Raw genomic sequence first — 19,872 nt, 5'->3', positions numbered from 1 at the left:
ACCCAGGCGCCCCTGAACTATTTTAAATAGAATATTAGATCTTTTTTTTTTTTTTTTTAATGATTGGAAGGTTCAGTCCTTTGCCTAAAAAGTGCTAAGTTTTCATGTATTTTTTCCCTATTTTATTATACTTTTGGAAATTATTGATTTAAGATTATAGCTTCCATGGAGGGGTATAGGGAACTGTCTTGGTATAGAGTAACTACCTTTGAAGACCTAATATTTTGAGATTAATGCTTATCTAATGATGATTAAGATAGTTTACTAGTCTTGAAGTGCCTGGGTGGCTCAGGTGGTTATGCCTCTGACTCTTGGTTTCAGCTCAGGTCATGATCTCACGGCTCATGAGTTCGAGCCCTGCATCAGGCTCCATGCTTGGCAGTACAGAGACTGCTTGGGATTCTCTCTCTTTTCCTCTCTCTCTGCCCCTTTATGTACGCTCTCACTCTCTCTTAAACTTAATAAATAAACTTTAATAATAATAACAAAAGATAGTTTGGTGATCTTTAGTTGTTTTTTCTTATATATCCTATACATTAATTTTGAAAAAATTTGAAAATGTATCCTTGAACATTGTAAGTTTTGACATAGACAGTTTCTACTGTCAGTTTAAATAGATGTGTAGAATATAACTTATAATGTGTTATAAGTAGTGACGTCTTAAAACAAAATGAGCATACCATTTTTTTAAAGTGTCTTATTGATTACAAATACTGATGTGATTTAATACCCATCTTTGTTTATTGAAAACACTTGAACATAGTCTTTATTAACAGTAAAAATTATTTAAAAAATTATTAAATCATTATTTTTGTTACTCTGTCATGGCCATTTTTTTTATCCCAGTCATCTTTTTTTTATGATTGAAAGACTTTTTTTTTTTAACTCATGCTATCATACACCTATGCAACAAAAATATGTATGTAAATTAAGTTGATTTTTTATATTTCTTTTCTTTAAATGTTTATTTATTTTGAGAGAGAGAGAGTATGCAAGCAGGGGAGGGGAGGGGAGGGGAGGGGAGGGGAGAGAGAGAGAGAGAGAGAGAGAGAGAGAGAATCCCAAGCAGACTCCTGATGTGGGGCTCGAACCCATGAACCATGAGATCATGACCTGAGCCGAAACCAAGAGTCAGATGCTTAACCGACTGAGCCACCCAGGTGCCCCTTATTTTTTACATTTCTTATGATAGTAAGTCTATAACTTCAAAAAGTTCTTCTATATTAACCTCATTAATTATTAATTAACTGAGGATATGTTTCTTCCAAATAAATACCTACTTGATGAAATCCACGTGAATATTAAAGCTTTTGGTAAATATTGAAATTCAATGTAAAATTTTATTCGAAATGCATCTCTTAATGAGATGGAAAAAGGAGTGTCATCCTCATAAAACAAAGGGAGAGAGACTGAGCTTTCATGTGCTTTATAGATTTTTCAGACAATTTAGGGAAAGAGATTTTAAATATGTGTATGTATTTCCTTTCCTTTGTGTTTTATAAAAATGCAGCTTAATTAGAGAAGTGAAATAGTCGATAGAAATGAAGCTTAGAGAGGTGGCATTGCCATTGGAAAACAGATTCCAGATGGGTTTTCAAATTCATAGATATTCGTACCCTTCATGATTGTGTGCTTAAAGAAATGGAATTTTTTTTTTTTTTTTTTGAGCAAACGAGGCCCTAAATCTGTCTCATTTTATAGATTAAACAAAACAGAAAACAAAAGGAAGGATGTGAATTCCTGAAAACCAGACAGGGCTTCCTTTTTATATTGTCAGCCTTGTAATTGATGAACTGTAATTACATAATTCCAGATCGTTCTGGACATCTGGTCTGGATTCTGTGTCTCTACTGTTGCCGAATGTTTGAAGTTTGAAATGGGAAGCATGGGCTTTGTTTTAACTTTGAATTCGGATGACTGATAATATAGCAAGAGCCTGGTCTTGTGGTCAGCCAGAGGTGAAAGGGGGCGCTTCCGAGCCTCAGGTATGCGGCTGTGCGGATTGTTTCAGAGTCTAAATGGCAGCAAGGGGAGCCTCACACCAGAAGGCAGAGCAAGTAGCTTTTCAACCACTTGAAAGATGGGGGGCGCCTGGGTGGCTCAGTTGGTTAAGCGGCCGACTTCAGCTCGGGTCGCGATCTCGCGGTCCGTGAGTTCCAGCCCCGCATCGGGCTCTGGGTTGATGGCTCAGAGCCTGGAGCCTGCTTCCAGTTCTGTGTCTCCCTCTCTCTCTGCCCCTCCCCCGTTCATGCTCTGTCTCTCTCTGTCTCAAAAATAAAACGTTAAAAAACAAATTAAAAAAAAAAAAGATGGAAGAGAGATGTTTTTTTGTACCGTGTGACCCTCGATTTATACCATGTCATCCTCTTGTACGGTAGGAAAGCAGGTTCACTTGTAATGAATGTAATTATGTTAAAGTGTTTCTTCAGGTTCTGTTGAATTTTTGAACTACTTTGACTTCACTGTTAATGTGACTGCATTTAGTTTCCGTGTCTTATTGTGTACCTTGGCCATGCAAATACTCATTTTTTCTTTATACTTAGGAAATGAGAGTCAACGATTCTCCTTATGCATATAATGGAATTTTACACCCAAAAGTCAATATTTATGTTACAATATTTGGGGTGTTCTTTTTTTTCCTAGAAGAAGGTCTCCAACTATGTATTTGTTGCAATTTATACAGCCTAGTACTTAGATATTTTGTATCACATACTCAGTAATGTTGTCATAAGTTTTTCAGTAGCATGAACATTTTAATAAGGTAAGTTTTAGTTTTGGGAGTTAAATAAGATGGAACACACTTTGCTGTATTTTACCCCAACGTGAAGTTGTAGGAACATTTAAGTACGATATGTGCTGGTTTCTGTAGTGGGAATGATCACTGCAATGAAAAATATGCCTTATGTGTCCTTCACATTCAGCTTTCTTGTATGTCACAAAAACCCCACAAAAATCAAAGATGGATGTGTCATGAGGAATGACCAAATACTCCCCATTCCTTTGAAGTCATTTCAGGTAAATGTAGATAAGACATAGGGAACAGGTTTCTGCTATGTTACCATAGGAAATTGCTTTAATGTTACTATTCCTATTTTCAGTTTTTACTAAATATTGTCTTGCCCCCTTGATTCTCCTAGGCTTTTCCTCTTTTCTTCTGGGCCATGGGCATTGCAGGCCAGCTAATTTGAGTGGTTTTAAGCTAAAGAAAATGTGCTTCGACTTTACAGTTTTGCCAGTGATTGTCCCAATTCATTCCATCCCTGACATAATCCTCTTGGTGACTTGAAAGGAGTGCTTGTAAATATGTGTCCTAATCAGTAGATTCGCACATAATATCCAGAATACCTTCTAGAAGTTCTGTTGCAAAGTATTACTTTGTCAAAATTTGGGACTATTTTGAAAATGAATTTTTATGGTAATTAAGATGAGTCATTGCTTAGAAAAGCATTCAGATGCTTCTTCAAATAATGGAAATGAATATTAAAAATAATTGTGTTTTCCAAAGCATCTGCCAAGGATATACTTAATTTTATAAGAAGGGAATGAACAGAGCTGGTTTATTTACCAGACTAGAAATGATTTAATATTCTGTTGTTGGTAACCGAACTTTAATTGCATTTAAAAAAATGTTCATTTTTGGGAGTCAGAACATGAGAGGGGGAGGGGCAGAGAGAGAGACAGAGGGAGACACAGAATCTGAAGCAGGCTCCAGGGTCCAGAGCCCAACGCAGGGCTTAAACTCACAGCTGTGAGATGGTGACCTGAGCGGAAGTCGGACACTTAACCGACTGAGCCACCCAGGTGCCCCTAATTTCATTTTTAACAATACTGTGTTATTAGTAAGATTTATTGGTACATGGTTATTAATTTAGTCGGGGGATTGTCCAAATTCTCTTTATAAACAAATCCGTGTAATAATGACCTTATCACAATATTTTTTTTTATTATGTTTTATTTTTATTATTTTTTTTAAGTTTTTTTTTTAATGTTTTTATTTATTTTTGAGACAGAGAGAGACAGAGCATGAATGGGGAGGGACAGAGAGAGAGGGAGACACAGAATCGGAAGCAGGCTCCAGGCTCTGAGCCATCAGCCCAGAGCCCTACGCGGGGCTCGAACTCATGGACCGCGAGATCTTGACCTGAGCTGAAGTCGGTCGCTTAACCGACTGAGCCACCCAGGCGCCCAACCTTATCACAATATCTTTCTACTGTTAGTTTTCCCTGTCAATATTTGAAGCCAAAAATCTAGTTTAGAAAAGCAGCATAAAATTGACTTAGAGTTTACTAAGATTGGCAAATTTGAAAAAAGTATTCTCAATTTGTAGAATAGGAAAAAAACATAATTTTTGGTGACCTTTGTAATGACCCTATGTTAAAGTAAGCTTATTGATTAATTCAATCATATAGAAATCCTTCATTTCTATAATTTTTATCTTTTCGATTTAATACATAGTGATAAAAAGCTTCCAGTGTAATTGTCTTTATAAATCATTATCTCTGTTTCTTTTGTTTTCTTTTTTCCATTGACATGGGAAGCTTCATGACAGACATTTTATGTATGTATGTATTTTAATGTTTTTATTTATTTTATTTTTGAAAGAGAGAGAGAGTACCAGCAGGGTAGGGGCAGAGAGAGAGGGGGAAACAGAATCCGAAGCAGGTTCTGGGCTCTGAGCTGTCAGCACGGAACCCAACATGGGGCTCAAACTCATGAACCGCAAGATCATGATCCGAGCCGAAGTCGGACGCTCAACCAACTGAGCCACACAAGCGCCCCACAAACATTCTTTTTATAGTTACATTTTTTTCTCTTTATAAAGTACATGACGGTATCCCCTTTATGTTTTTTGCCTTAAGTTCTAATTTGTTTAATAGCAACTTTACCATCACTATCTCCTTTTGAATTTATATGCATGGTAATTGCTGTCATTCATTTACTTTTAGTTCTTTAAAACATTATTTGATTGTCAGCATACTTCTTGTCAATGATAAGAGACTGTCTTTCCTTGCACATCACCATATTAACTGAACGTCTTGCATATCAGAGCCTTGTTTCCCTACCTTACTTTCGTGAGTCCAAGGTTCAGATACACACGACTCAGCTGACACAGCACTGTGCAAAACAAGGATGGTCTGCATCTTGAGTTTTCTTTTCGACCCTGTCTGAAAGTTATTTCGAAAAGCAGGTTTAATGATCATAACTTTGCTTTTTACCTTTTTTTCTGCAACCTTAGTTTGCATGTTCCGATTATTGTGTTTTACTTTTTTCTCTCTTGACCTTTTTAGAAATCTTTTCTTGGTTTGTCCTTTTTGCTGATGAGTTTTTAATGATATAACTGTTTCACATTATTAAAATTCAGTGCCTAGGAATAGGTTTCTTTTTTCAAGTATGTACTTTGTATATATGAGCTCCAATTAATCAGACTTAAGCATTGACTAAATTACCACTGTTTTTCAAGTCTGTGCGAATCCAACAAAAGTTTTATTTTTCCAACAAAAGTTTTTGAGCTAGTGAATCTAAAGTATTATTTAAACTTAAAATTTCTATCCTAAATTCTGTATCTGTGACTCACGATTAGATGTTAACTTAGAACATAAGTCCTTAGTCATCTTTGCGTAGAGTAGTATGTAGTGTGGATGGTGTTCTGTTTACTTAAAGGTGAAGTCCTAGAGTTAAATTTCACTCCTATTTACTTTTAGGTATGTAACATTGACTGTTAGTTAATCATTCTGTTTAACCATTTTGTTATTTGTGTAATGGAATTAATACCACCAACGTCCTAAGGGTTTTGAGAACATTAGGCAATATATTCAAAGCAAATTTCAATGTCCGACACATACGTTTTAATTGCTTTTTCTCCTGTGATTGTGGATGCCGTTGGATCAAGTCTTAACTGTGTTTGTCAGGTGGAGTGGAAGCCACATAAGATGGGGCCAGCCCTTCCGACTACGCCATGTCACAACAGGAAAGTACTTGAGTCTCATGGAAGACAAAAACCTTCTACTCATGGACAAAGAAAAGGCTGATGTAAAGTCAACAGCATTTACCTTCCGATCTTCCAAGGTAAGAGAAAATGTAATTTCGGGCTACATGTCAGTATATTCCCATCACATTTCTTTCAATGTTAGAAATGCAAACAAAGAAATGATGTAAGAACATTTTACACGTCTTTCTAAATTTCCAGTTCCTCTTCTATCCATTCCTTTCAGTAAAACTCTGCTCACGTGTCTCACCTGGTTTATAGTTCTTTGGTTGTTTACATAAAACGCATTCATCGGGCTTGTTTGTTTTCTTAGACTTAGGCATAGTTAGCACAAACCTCGTGCTGTTGTCATATAACAATATGACGGTAAAACACATCAAAACTTTTTCCTCAAAGACACATTTGTTTTCACGTCTGCTCTTCTATGCGGATCTTTCTTCTTATGTCTTTTGAATCATTTGTAGGAACAAGACGTCCTAGAAAACTCTTTAGATCTCTAATGAGAATCCCTTTGAACCAGATGATGAGTAAAATAGAAAAAAAATACACGTGCATCAAAGTCAAGGTGGAATGCTGGTGCTCCAGCACAACTGGGCCCCTCAGTACCTCATGGCTGGTCCCCGACTGATCAGCCCCACAATGCAGTGGATTCCCAGTCATGGTTCAGCAAAAGAGCAAATGTCCTGAACAGTGAGGAGTCTCAGGAATGGTTGAAAAATCACATGTTCAATTGACCAATGCCGAGCACCTATTGTATTCATTTTTATCATATATTTCTGTCCTTCAGTGAATGAAGGATGAAACTCGAGCATAATGGTAGGAATGGGGCTGATTACTGGTTAGTTTTGTTGCAGAGATGTAGAACCTGATGCCCCTGTTGTAGCTAATGGTTAAGTTTGGGTGAGTCCAGAAGTAACCGAGAGAAGACAGTAGCCTGGGTACCCGTCCGTAGTGCCACTCTGTTAGTTCTTCTGCTCTGCAACATACTGAGTGGTGGAAGATACACTGGACTCTTGACTTCCTCAGAGATCTCTGGGAGAGACAGCAGTGTAGATAGCTATTCCCTGTGGTGAAAAATAGACAAAACTGCTAAACCTGAATGGACAGTCTCAGACCGGACCCGCGTCTGTGTATTTGTTGTATGGGCCCCACAAAGGGCTCTGAAAGCTGTGTCTTGTGGACCTCTGGTGGACAGTTGTTCCTTGTCTCCGTAGTTGGGAAGCACAGTGGATCTCATTGTGAATGAGCTTGGTGTTGAGGGGCTTCTTCCTCAAGCCTACCTCAGCAGAAGAGGGGGAGGGTGCTGGTTTAGCCACTGATCGCACCACAGTCAGAAAAAGACAAAAAATCAGCTCACTAAAGAGGGATCAGTTATCTGATGGTAGAAGCTCTTTTTTTAAGTAAAAAAAGATGGTACCAGGGGCGCCCGGGTGGCTCAGTCGGTTATGCGTCCGACTTCGGCTCAGGTCACGATCTCACAGTCTGTGAGTTCGAGCCCCGCGTCGGGCTCTGGGCTGATGGCTCAGAGCCTGGAGCCTGCTTCTGATTCTGTGTCTCCCTCTCTCTCTGCCCCTCCCCCATTCATGCTCTGTCTCAAAAATAAATAAAAACGTTAAAAAAAAATTAAAAAAAAAAAAGATGGTACCTATTACAATGACATACAGCTTTATTGCAGAAAATGAGAAAAACTAAAGGGAACACATGACATGCTAGCAAAATCTAATTTAGCAAAATAAAATCCCAGAGAAGTAGAATAACCTGAGCAGTCATATCGCAGTGAAAGACACTGGAAAAGTTTTCCACACTGTAGCATTTGCAAAGCAAAAATCGAACAAAAATTAGGGGCAAAAGAGAAAAAGTGAAAAAGAGGCGCGCTGATTGCCTCCCATAACACATAAGGGCAAAGAATATTTTTTTTAATTGAAAAATCAGGGAATGGAAGTATAAGATATTTAACAGGGAAAAGGCAAACACTGAAGTATAATGAAATTTACTAAAATAAGGTGGTGGAAAAGAGGGAATTTGGTGAAAAAAAAAAAAAGAGGAAAATACTACCATTCTTATTGTGCACAGACCAGTCCAGTAGAAAGAGGACAAGGCAGGGGTGGGGCGCTTGGATGGCTCAGTTGGTTAGGCATCCAGCTTCAGATCAAGTCATGATTTCACGGTTCATGAGTTGGAGCCCCACATTAGGCTCTCTGCTGACAGCAGAGAGCCTGCTCTGGATCCTCTGTCCCCTTGTCTTTCTCTGCCTCTCCCCAGCATCGCACACACACTCTCTCTCTCTGAAAAATGAATAGAGATTTAAAAAAATTAAAAAAAGAAAGAGGACAAGGCAAAAAGGATAGGCTCTGCATAGCCACAGAAACCCACAGTCAACAAAGACCATAGGCCATGTAGCAAACAATTAGAAAACAAATAAATGTAAAAACAGAAAATCTAAAATGTTGACAGGTGGAGACTCAGTGTATTTGCCTTATCATTACATAAAAATGGGCTAAAATTACAATTTAAAACAATTTCATATTGGATCATGAAGTATAAATAATACTGACATAATGAGACACTTCTAGAACAATTTTATCTGGAAAGTTTGTAAATTACAAGATGGTTAATTGAATACCAAGAAAATACAAACCAGAACAAAGCAGGATGTCTGATTTAATATCAGATGAGGAGAAATTCAGGCATTGAAAGCGTTGAGTGAAAAAAAGAAGGATACTTCCTAGTATCAAAGAGCAGAATTCACTGAGGATGTAAACAGTTACCAAATCTTTATACCGAATAAAATGACATAGTATTAATATTCAGTAAGCAAAACCTATAGGAGATACAAGAAGAAATAAAGAGAAAAACCACTGGTAGGATACATGAAGTCTGTAATTTAATTGTTTTTAGTGGGGGGATTGTTTTACTGAAATAAAATAAAACCTGTGCAGGTAAGTTTCATCATTCTTTGTTATGGCAAAAGCTTGGAAAAGACTCAGATATTCAACAAATATAGTTGATAGGTAAGTGGTATTAGCTATTAGAATATACAGATCTGGAAAAATATCCATCATAATATTGTTGAGTTAAAATAAAAAGCAAATCATAATGTAACTTAAAAAAATTATTTATTTATTTTTTTTTACTTAAAGAAATCCTTGGGGTGCCTGAGTGGCTCACTTGTTTAGGCATCCGACTTCGGCTCAGGTCATGATCTCGCGGTTCATGAGTTCGAGCCCCATGTTGGGCTCTGTGCTGACAGCTCAGAGCCTAGATTCTGCTTTGGATTCTGTGGCTGTCTCTCTCCCTGCCCCTCTCCTGCTCACATTCTGTCTTCTCTCTCCTTCAAAAATAAATAAACATTAAAAAAATGAAAAAGTAATTAAAATCTATGATGAAAATTGTTGTGCATTTACATGATAAAGAAGCATTGAATTTACAACCAACTAAAACAGAATAAAAAGTCTTTAATTATAGATGAAATTATTTTTAAAATAAAGTATTTTTTATATTGTCAAGATTTTAGAGAAAATAGTGTAAATTGATTCTCTCATCCCTGTGTTCATTTCTACATTTGAACATGGCCCCTGGTCTTTGAAATAAAGACACTTAAAGGTGTATATATGATGGAATACTAACCTCAAATAAGGCTGCCATTGAGATTAACGATTATGGATCAAGTGGCAGAAATAGAAAGAACAAAACATTTTCGGGATGTAGTTTTTATTATGTCATTTTTACTTGGAATTTTTTATTCTTAGTTCAAAAAATTTTTAAGATGTTTTCAAACCTGCACACTTCTGCAATGAAAATAAGTATAACAGCTAATAACTTATTATATGCCAAGTAGTGTACTAAGCACCTTAAGTGAATTATCTTGTTTAATCCTAGATCAAGCCTATGAAGCTTAGATACTTTTTTCATTTTAATTTTTCATTTTAATTTTTTTTTTAATTTTTTTTTTTAACGTTTATTTATTTTTGAGGCAGAGAGAGACAGAGCCTGAACAGGGGAGGGTCAGAGAGAGAGGGAGACACAGAATCCGAAACGGGCTCCGGGCTCTGAGCTGTCAGCACAGAGCCCGATGCGGGGCTCGAACTCACAGACCGTGAGATCATGACCTGAGCCGAAGTCGGCCGCTCAACCGACTGAGCCACCCAGGCGCCCCCATTTTAATTTTTTAATTAATGTCTTTAATTTAGAGAGAGAGAGAGCAAGAGCAGGGGAGAGGGGGTAGGGGAAGAGGGGCAGGGGGAAAGATAGAGAGCATCTCTCTTGGGGGAGTTAATCCCACGACCCTGAGATCACAACCTGAGCTGAAATCAAGAACCCGATGCTCAATCAACTGAGCCACCCAGGAACCCCATTATTTTTAATCTTCATTATGCAGATGGGAAACAGTGGCTTGGGTGAGTTGTGTGACAGCTTCAGATTTTGGATGCAAATACTAAAACTAATAAGAAAATTAAAGATGTAATAATAATAATAATAATAATGGCAGGTAGAAAATATATCTTGCTCACTTGGAATAGTCTGACTATTATGGTTGTTTAGGGATTGATTAAATATCTAAAATATAAAAACAAAGTGGAGAATTTTTTTTCTTATCAAAATAGTTATGCCAAGTTATGGAGATGGATTTTGTATCTAATCAGGATTAAATTCAAAATAAACTTTTTCAGTTACCTTTTTTCAACAATGTTTGATAGCATAATAGAAAATAATGCCAACTATAATTTTACAGAAAATAGAGAAATTCAGTAATAGTTTTTACGCTGATTCTTTCTAGTGGCAATCTGCACAAGAATGAGCTCACTGAAACCTTTGGGGTTAAGATAAGGTGTAGCAGTCAAAGTTCAACCAGAGAAGCGGAGCCAGCGTTGAGACATGTGTATATTAAGGGATTTTTATTATGTGGATTTGCTTTATGAGGTTGTGAGGGCTGGCCAAGTAAGCCTAGAGTCCGTAACGCAAGTGGCTGGAAAGAAAGATCATGATTGGGATGGAACGCCATGGGCCCTAGCTGCTTAGGGAAAGCCTAAGCCTTCTTTAAAGGGTTCACCTGATTAACTGTTACTCACCCATAGTATTTGTTCACAGTCAATTCAATACAGACTTTAATTACATCTGCAAGATCGTCTCACCTTTGCCATAGAACATAATCTAATCACAAGTGCTATCCCATCATACACACTGGCCCAGCCCACCCTCAAGGGGTGGGGTTTATCCAAGATATTAGAGGACTTCTAAGGCACTGTGACCTTGTTTGCCGCGAGGGAAACCCCTCAAAGATCCTTCCAGCACAAGAAATGTTTTAAGGCCTTTCTCTCTACAAACACACCCACCAGTGTATCTTCGTGAGATTTCTAAACAAACACCAGGGACAAAGAAAGCTATGTATTTTTTATACACCTGCCTTGGATGGACCGAGCTTGGCCTGGCATATCGGTTCCAGTAATTTCTCTGACCCCGTTACATTTTTCGATTCACATTTTTCAGTGACCAACCCTTTTATGTTTAAGTATGGCACCATATAAAAGCAAAAGGGTATATATATATTTTGACGTTGAGCTTTTAGTTTTCCTAACTTTAACGATTATTTGTTTAACGGAGAACTGGCTGTTACAAAAACAAACACACCGTCCTCTAAGGATAAAGGCCTTTTTTTATTTTCCTTCCTATCAGCCACTTGGTAGAATAATTTGGATGGATTTAGGGATGGTGTAATTGGAAGAATCTCACTGAACTACCTGGTTCATATAATGAGAACATAATCCTGCATGACTAGCTTAAATTTCTTAATGGGCCTCATTTGGTATATGTAATGCCTGTATATCACTTCGTATGGACAGTTGATCACAAATAGTTTTGGCTTTACTAGTCGGTTTCATATGCCCAATGCCAAAATGTCACTTAATATTTTTCACGCTGATCTTTTTTACTTCTAAAACTCTTTTGGTATTCATTAGGAAATCATGTTTTCTAAGCATTCGTAAGTGGAATCATTTGAATGTTAGACTTGGGAATAGTTTCTGAAGGGGTATGCGCTTTTTTTTTTCCCAAAAATTGATTTATTAATTTAGCAAATCTTTGTTGAGAATCTAGGATTTGCAGGGACTGTTCTGCTCCTGGGATATGGGCCACTGAGGTGAAGGAACCAGACATATGATTCATGCCCTTGAAAAACTAATTAATAGTCAATGGGAAAGAAGGCAGTTGAGAAGTAATTTCAGTGAAGTGCCAGTATCTCTCTCTAGTTAAAGTATTGTGACTTATGGTTGTCCATGAATCACAAGAGAAAATGTCCAAAAGATCACCTAACAGTAAAAATAGAATCCTTTTCAATAACTCGAGACTGTGTCAAAAAAAGTTGTTTTCTTTCTGAGCATTTTTATGGTCCTCAGATCGCAAGATTATTCTTTATAGGATGGAAAAGTAGACTATTTAAAAATGTATGGATGTTAATGAATGCTAAAATAATAGGATCTAAACACTTGCTCAATGAAATGCAGAAGGTATGGGAATTAAATCTTTATCTGGTCTTTTGAGGAAAGTTTTTACCTAATGGCAAAGTACTTATTATGTCAGAGTGCTTTTAAAAGCATTCTGATCTTGGGGTGCCTGGGTGGCTCAGTTGATTGAGCATCCGCCATTGGCCTAGGTCATGATCTCACGGTTCATGAGTTTGAACCCCACATGAGGCTCACTGCAGTCAGCCTGTCAGTGTAGAGCCACAGAGCCTGCTTTGAATCCTCTGTCCCCCTCTCTGTCCCCTGTCCCTGCTTGTGTTCTCCCCAAAATAAATAAATATTTAAAACATACATAGATACATACATACATAAATAAAAGCAATCTGATCTTGAGATTGGAAAATTTCTACTGACCTGCTTTCAACTTCATTGTCTCCTTACTAATTCCAATTTGATGTTAAGCTGATCCAATTAATTTTATATTTCAATTACTGTTTTCATTTTGCTATTATATTTCATTTTATGTAGTTTATATTTCTTCACCTGAGAGTCCCATCATTTTATTCATTATGTGTATATTTTCCTTTATGTCATTGGACATAGTTTATATTTACAATGGTCACTTTGAAGAGTTTGTCTGCTGGGTTGCCTGGATGGCTCAGTAGGTTGAGCATCTGAGTCTTGATTTCAATTCAGGTCACGATCTCACGGTGGTGGGGTCGAGCCCTGCATTGGGCTCCCGTGCTGAGCGTGGAGCCTGCTTAAGATTCTCTCTCTCCCTCTGCCTCCTTCCCCCTAAAATAAATTCACAAAAAATAAAGTCCTTGTCTGCTAATTGTAAGGGCTATCTGTGCATCATTTCTATTCCCTATCGTTATTCTGTTTTCTTTGGTATGGGTCACAGTGGTTTTGTTTTCTTAATTTAGTATGATCACTTTTTCTTGTGTTTCACATATACTAATTTTTGACAGTATCTATTGGGTATTAGAAATGGTAGGTTATAGAGACTCTGAATTTTGTTAAGGTTCCCCCCGCCCCCCCGCCCTGAAGAGTGATTTTAGTTTCAGCAGGCGGTTAACCCTGTTGGACTGAAACTCCAGTTTTGTTCTCTGTTTTGCAGTGGGCAGTTGCTTGTATTTTTGCACAGTTACATCAGCTTTCATCTGCTTTCATTCCGCAGGGCATAGTTTAGTGGTCAGCAAGAATTTGGGTGAATTTTATAAGCAGATTTTGCAGATAGCTTTTCACTACAGGATTTAGCTCATCTAATTTTCCAGCTGCTTGTGAGCCTTATGGTGTGTTCTCTGATATCTCAAGCCAGTAAGGCAGCAGATTCCTTCTGCATGAGCTGCAAGCAGATTGGGCAGGGTATGTCCCAAGGCAAAAGGCAGCCTTGAAAGTTTATTTATTTTTGAGAGAGAGAGAGAGAGAGAGAGAGAGAGAGAAAGAATGAATATATCCCAAGCAGGCTCTGTGCTCTCAGCATGGAGCCCTATGTGGGACTGCCCTACACAGGGCTTGATCTCAATTGTGAGATCATGACCTGAGCCAAAATCAAGGGTCAGATGCTTAATCAGAGGAGCCACCCAGGCATCCCAAAAGGCAGCTTTAAAAAAATCACACGGGTACTATTTTTCTTTAGAGAGAAAAATATTCTCCGATTTCTCCCTGCTTTTGATCCCTCTTAAGGATCTTCAGATAGATTCTGGAAAGTATGTCTTCTAAATTTTACAATTGTTCTCTCTGGGAGGATTAGTCCAACTCCACTACTCTATCATTTCCCAAAGCCAGAATAATTAAAAAAAAAAAATAACATGTGTTGAGTGAATGCAGAGTATTAGTAAAATTATTACTTGTCTAATCTGGATACGTTATTTCTAGTAAAACAGGCTAGTTTTATGTTAGGTGCTTTTCGTAGCTATCATATTCTTGACTCATGTTTTGCCTCTGCTTGTTCAAAGCATCTGGATTATTTTTACCTGAATTTCTCCTTCCCCCTAAGTCTGAGTTACAGAAAATGACAGGAAATAAAAGAAAGAAGGAGCATGAATGGCCTTTATTCTTTCATACAGCAAATAATCACTTTACTTTTTTCTAATGTTATTTTAGCCATTCTTGCCTGACCTGAGGCTCAGAGATAGTCACTAAGACACTCTACATGACGTACCATGGTTAAAACTAATTCAGAGAGAGATGTGAACTATTTAATAAAAAGCAAACAAAGCATAACTTTACAATTAGTAATTGTGACTTCTCAAAACACAATCCGCAGTCTGTAAAAGTAGGCTACCAACGAACTCCCTTGGATAAAAAACAAAAAAACAAAACAACAACAAAAAACAAGAAAGTTAGAATGTTAGAGGCTCATTGTTTTATTTTGTGGAGATAATTACATTGTTATATTTTCCCCTAGAATTTAATTTTCCCATTGATGGGGTTGGAGCAAGTAGATTAGTAGTTTATCTTGTTTGATAGAATGAAATTGGAATAGCTTAATTATGTGTTTTATTGCAGATTCTTGGAATAGTGTTTCAAGTTATTTGCATAATGGTTAAATCAACTTAACATATAATTGTATTCATTTTCTTACATGACCTTGACCTTTTGTATTAAGAATTTCAATTCATTTTAATTTTCAATTGTTGGAGTGTTCATAATCATCTTAGAGTTATTAGTACAATGTGCAGATCACATGAAAAAATCTTATTAGAATTTTGTTTTGAATTATTTTTATTTGAAGTATTCCTTTCTGTATAACAGCCATAAAGTTTACTCCAACCTAATATTCAAAAACATTTGTGTAACTATTAGTAATTTTCAACTAATTGTGTAACTATTACATCAAGCTAGTCTCCAAAAACATTTGTGTAACTATTTTGAAAGTTGAATAAGGAAAGGCATAGATGAAAGTTAAATTTATCAACAAAAGTTAGACCAAAGAGAAGAATAAGGAACCACAAAAGGAGATCCAGCAACCAAAAGAGGATTAGATTATTTTGCTGTTATTTTAAGGACTATACAGAACTTGAAGACCTCACATGTGCCTGAAGACCAGAATTAAGCATGGGAGGGAAAACTGAAAGTGCATGTTGAAGAAGGAAGCATTAAAAGAAATAGGGACTTATATATTTAGTTGGTGTCAGAGGATCGGCTGTTCCTTCATGGCACAGGGAGCTTACCCTCGTAGTCCTAGAGGAGTGAATACTTCCGTGGTCCACGTTGGAAGTGGCCCTTGTGGAAACTGAATTATAGCTTCGATCAGTTCAAAAGAAGCCATCACTGGTATTAACATCCTCAGCAATATCCTTGTCAACATTATCAATACCATTTTCATGGTCAGAATCATTAAAATTTAGGTAAGTGTTTATTTTATCCCAGGAACTGGGCTGAAAACTTGACATGCATTAGCTCATGCTGTCTGATACTATGGTGCAGGGGAGATACTTTTGTTGTCTTTCTTTACAGATGAGAAACCCAAGGCTTATAATGTTTAATTAAGTTATCCTAAGGTCACAGAGGTAGTAAGTAGCAGAGATTGAACTCAAAACAGGATTTTCTGTTCTTCTAAATATATGCTGTTAACCATCAACGATGAAAAAATAATCTGGAAAGAACATGAAGCCTAAGCTACTAATTTTAAGATCTCTGGTTTGGAGTTTGCCATTAAGCAATATAAAATGTTATAGCCAAAATAATGTTCTATTATTATGAATAATTCAGGGTATGTTTATCTTTATAACTTCCTACTTCAATTTTCAGTACAGCTTGAACTGCTGGAATGGAATATTTGACCATTAGTATTTTAAAGGATGTCAGAGGGCTGAATATTTCAAGGGACATGTTTACAGTAAGGCAAAGTTCTTTCAATATAAACTAGTATTTTTACAACATTTGCTTATCTTTTTTTTTTTCTCTCTCTCTCCTTAGGAAAAATTGGATGTAGGGGTGAGAAAAGAAGTCGATGGCATGGGAACATCAGAAATAAAATATGGAGACTCAGTATGCTATATTCAACATATAAATACTGGCCTGTGGCTTACTTACCAGTCTGTGGATGTGAAATCAGTGAGAATGGGATCCATACAACGTAAGGTAAGATTACATAAAAACGCTATTTATAGCCATCGTTTTTTGTGACGATAAAACACCAACAGAAGGTAAGAGGTAGCTAACACTGTGGGCCACCTACAAAACACTATTTACACGCAAAAGGTCAAATCCCACCATAATAATCTCTTTGGTTTTTGTGGGGTGAACAATGCCAGATGTTACATAATGACTTTAAATATCAAGTGAAGAAATACACTCTTTTCTGGATTCTAGCATAGTCTACCTACTTCACTCTGTTCTCCCTGTTCCTGCCTGAGTTGTATTTCTAGAAAGCAGGAGAGCTCATACACTGTTACGGTTTAATCCTCTGCTGACAGTCTGTTTCTCATAAGACAAGTACTATACTTCTTGATAGTGATATGATACCCTTCCTGACCTGCCTCTTATCTCATCCGTGCCCCATTCACCTATTCATTGTCCAATCTCTGGGCATCGTCTTTGGTTTTCTCAGCCCACCAGTTGTACCACATTCCTTGTTTCTCAAAAAATCATGGCTTTGAAAAAAAAATGTCAATTCAGATCCTCTACCCATTTTTTGAATCAGATTATATTTTTGTTGTTGTTGCTATTGCTTTGGATGAGCTCTTTATGTATATAGGATATTAATCACTTGTCAGTTATATGGTTTGCGAATACCTTCTTCCATCCAGAAGGTTGACTTTCATTTTGTACACATGAAATTGATATGCTATGTTTGTCAACTATACTTCAATAAAAAGCCAACAAACACACACAATGTGGGTTATACACAACTGTGCTTTTGCAAACACAGTTGACCCTTGAGCAACATGGGACTAGGGGCACCAACCCACAGTCAAAGTCTGTGTTTAACTTTTGACTCCCCCTAAAACTTTACTAGTAGCCTACTATTGATGGGAAGGTTCACCAATAACATAAATAATTAACACATTTTGTGTGTTTTATGTATTATATACTGTATTCTTACAATAAAATAAGCTAGAGAAAAGAAAATATTAAGAAAATCCTAAGAGACAATATATTTACATTACTGTACTGTATTTATTGAAAAAAAGCCATGTGTAAGCGGACCTGCGTAGCTCAAACCTATGTTGTTCAAGCATCAACTATGGTTGGAATGCCCTTTAAAACTTTTTTTTTCTCCACCCAATTTCTATCTGTCCTGCAGGGGTTAAGTTTAAAGATTTTAAAAGTTCTTCTTGAAAGTCTCAGTTTATCTCCTGTGCCTTCCTTTATGTTTTCATAGCATTTATGTATAACTTATTAAATTTTATATGTAGTCCTGTAGCTATTTCATTTACTAGGGTACCTCTCCCTTCCCCTCCTCTCCCTTCCTCTCCTCTCCCTTCCTCTCTCCACCCCTCCCCTCTCCTCTCTCCTCCTCTCCCCTCCCCTGCCCTCTTCTCTCTCTGTCTTTCTCTCTGTCCTTCCTCTCACCCTCCAGCTCTCCATCCCACACTATTTGTGAGCTCCTTTAGTACTATAGTACTAAATTGTTCACATGTCATAATTTTACACAGAACCAAATAACACCACAAATATTATTTCTACCGATGTGAGATGTTGGAAAGACTGTAGTGGGGCAGAAATCTTTATTTCCAATAGACTTACTAATCATAACATATCTACATTCCAGAATGGACTTTTTTAGGGTTATTGTGATCTCTTTGGAGTGACCAGTGAGGTTGGAGGCTGATTCTGCTTTGACTGAGTTGGGCCTAAGTCATCTCTCTCCTAACTTAGAGCTTTGGATGGAAAGCCAGGGACAACTCTCTTGTAGACCCATATGATCTTTGTGATGAGATCATCTCTTGTCTTTGAGGTCTTTGAGCGAGGCTCATAAATTTAAATGCATTTATTCATATGCAGTATTGTAAACCATTTATTTCCTGTGACTGAGCTTAGCTGTTTTTAACTTTTCATGATGGAAAAATCAAATATATGCCAAGGAAACAGAATAATACAATGAACCCTTGTGTCTCTGTCCCTCACCTTCATTCTTCTCAATGCTTTTGTATTCTTGTTTTATTTATACTCCTACCCCCCTTGCTATGTCCTGGTAAATTATTACCATTATTTTCAATTTTTAGAGGTAGACTTTAAATTTTTTTTAATGTTTATTTATTTTTGACAGAGAGAGAGAGAGAGAGAGAGAGAGAGAGAGAGAGAGAGACCGAGCATGAGTGGGGGAGGGGCAGAGAGACAGGGAGACACAGAATCTGAAGCAGGACTCCGGGCTCTGAGCTGTCAGCACAGAGCCTGACGCGGGGCTCGAACTCACAGACCACGAGATCATGACCTGAGCCGAAGTCGGATTCTCAACTGACTGAACCACCCAGGCGCCCCTAGACGTAGACTTTAAATACACTGAAATGCCAAAAGATTATGTGACCCACATGCATGACAATATGGCAGAACAAAGTTCCATTTGTGCAGAAAGTTGTACAGCATTCCTTTCCAGGTTGTCCCCGCCCCTTCTCCCCCAGGGGCAATTGCTTTTTGTAATCTTTTCCCACCACAGGTTAGTTTTGCCCGATGGAGAAATTTGTGTAAAGGAAATCATGCAGCGTGCACTCTTTTGTACAAAGCGTCTTCCACTCAGCAAAATGTCTCTGTCTTTTATCCAAGTTGTTGCGTATTTGGAGCCAGCGAGTTGAAGCTGCTTTTTGAGGTCCACAGGAGACAGAGCCGGAGGTTAGAGTAAGTTCAGCTCACAGGCTAAGGGGGAGAGACAGACAGGAAAGGGCACGACAGAGGTATATAATCATGACTTACTATCTGTCTCCATTACTAGATTCTTTGGGACTGGAGCCATGTCTTTCATTTTTGTATTTGTCATATCTAGCACAGTGCCTGAACTCTGAAAGATGCTTGGGGGTTCTTGAATGAAACGTGTATTTTCAAGGGTGTGGAGTTAGAGTTCATGAGATCCCACGCGTGCACCTGTTGGCTTGGTCTCTGGCTACAGTAGCATTACAGAATTTTGAGCCCACAGAGCACTGTCTTAACGTTTGGAAAGTAAATGGCTAATGGGCAAATTGGGGCACGAGAGGTTGATTGGATTCCAAAGCAAACTTTTTTTTTTTTTTAAATGATCTTTGAGCTGACCCAATAACTACCAGATTTAGCAGATATTTTCTGTCTCTTTTCTCCTGAATGTTTTATTTTGAAATATTTCAAACAGAAAGAGAAGACTAATCCAACAAACATCCATATACCATCAAATTAGATTCAACCATTATTAATAATTTACAGTATTTACTTTCTTTTACTCCTTCCCTCCTTTCTTCCTTCTCTCTCTCTTTTTCTCTGTATGTGTGTGTGTGTCTATATGTGTGT

At 37.5% G+C, this 19,872-nt stretch overlaps 1 protein-coding gene across 2 annotated transcripts in view; it reads left to right on the top strand.

Moving 5' to 3' along the window:
- The window catches only part of RYR2 (ryanodine receptor 2), a 754,822-nt gene that overhangs the window by 352,840 nt on the left and 382,110 nt on the right, over positions 1-19,872 (top strand). For both annotated transcript variants that reach the window (XM_049646094.1, XM_049646095.1), the window contains 2 exons: positions 5,910-6,066; positions 16,372-16,536. In XM_049646094.1, the coding sequence (XP_049502051.1) occupies positions 5,910-6,066; positions 16,372-16,536 (322 nt within the window). The remainder of the gene's footprint in view (positions 1-5,909; positions 6,067-16,371; positions 16,537-19,872) is intronic.

The sequence above is a fragment of the Panthera uncia genome, chromosome D2 (genome assembly GCF_023721935.1).
Source record: "Panthera uncia isolate 11264 chromosome D2, Puncia_PCG_1.0, whole genome shotgun sequence".
NCBI classification, from domain to species: Eukaryota; Metazoa; Chordata; class Mammalia; order Carnivora; family Felidae; genus Panthera; species Panthera uncia.
Note: the sequence above shows the minus strand (reverse complement) of the source record. Positions and strands in the feature narration are given on the sequence as shown.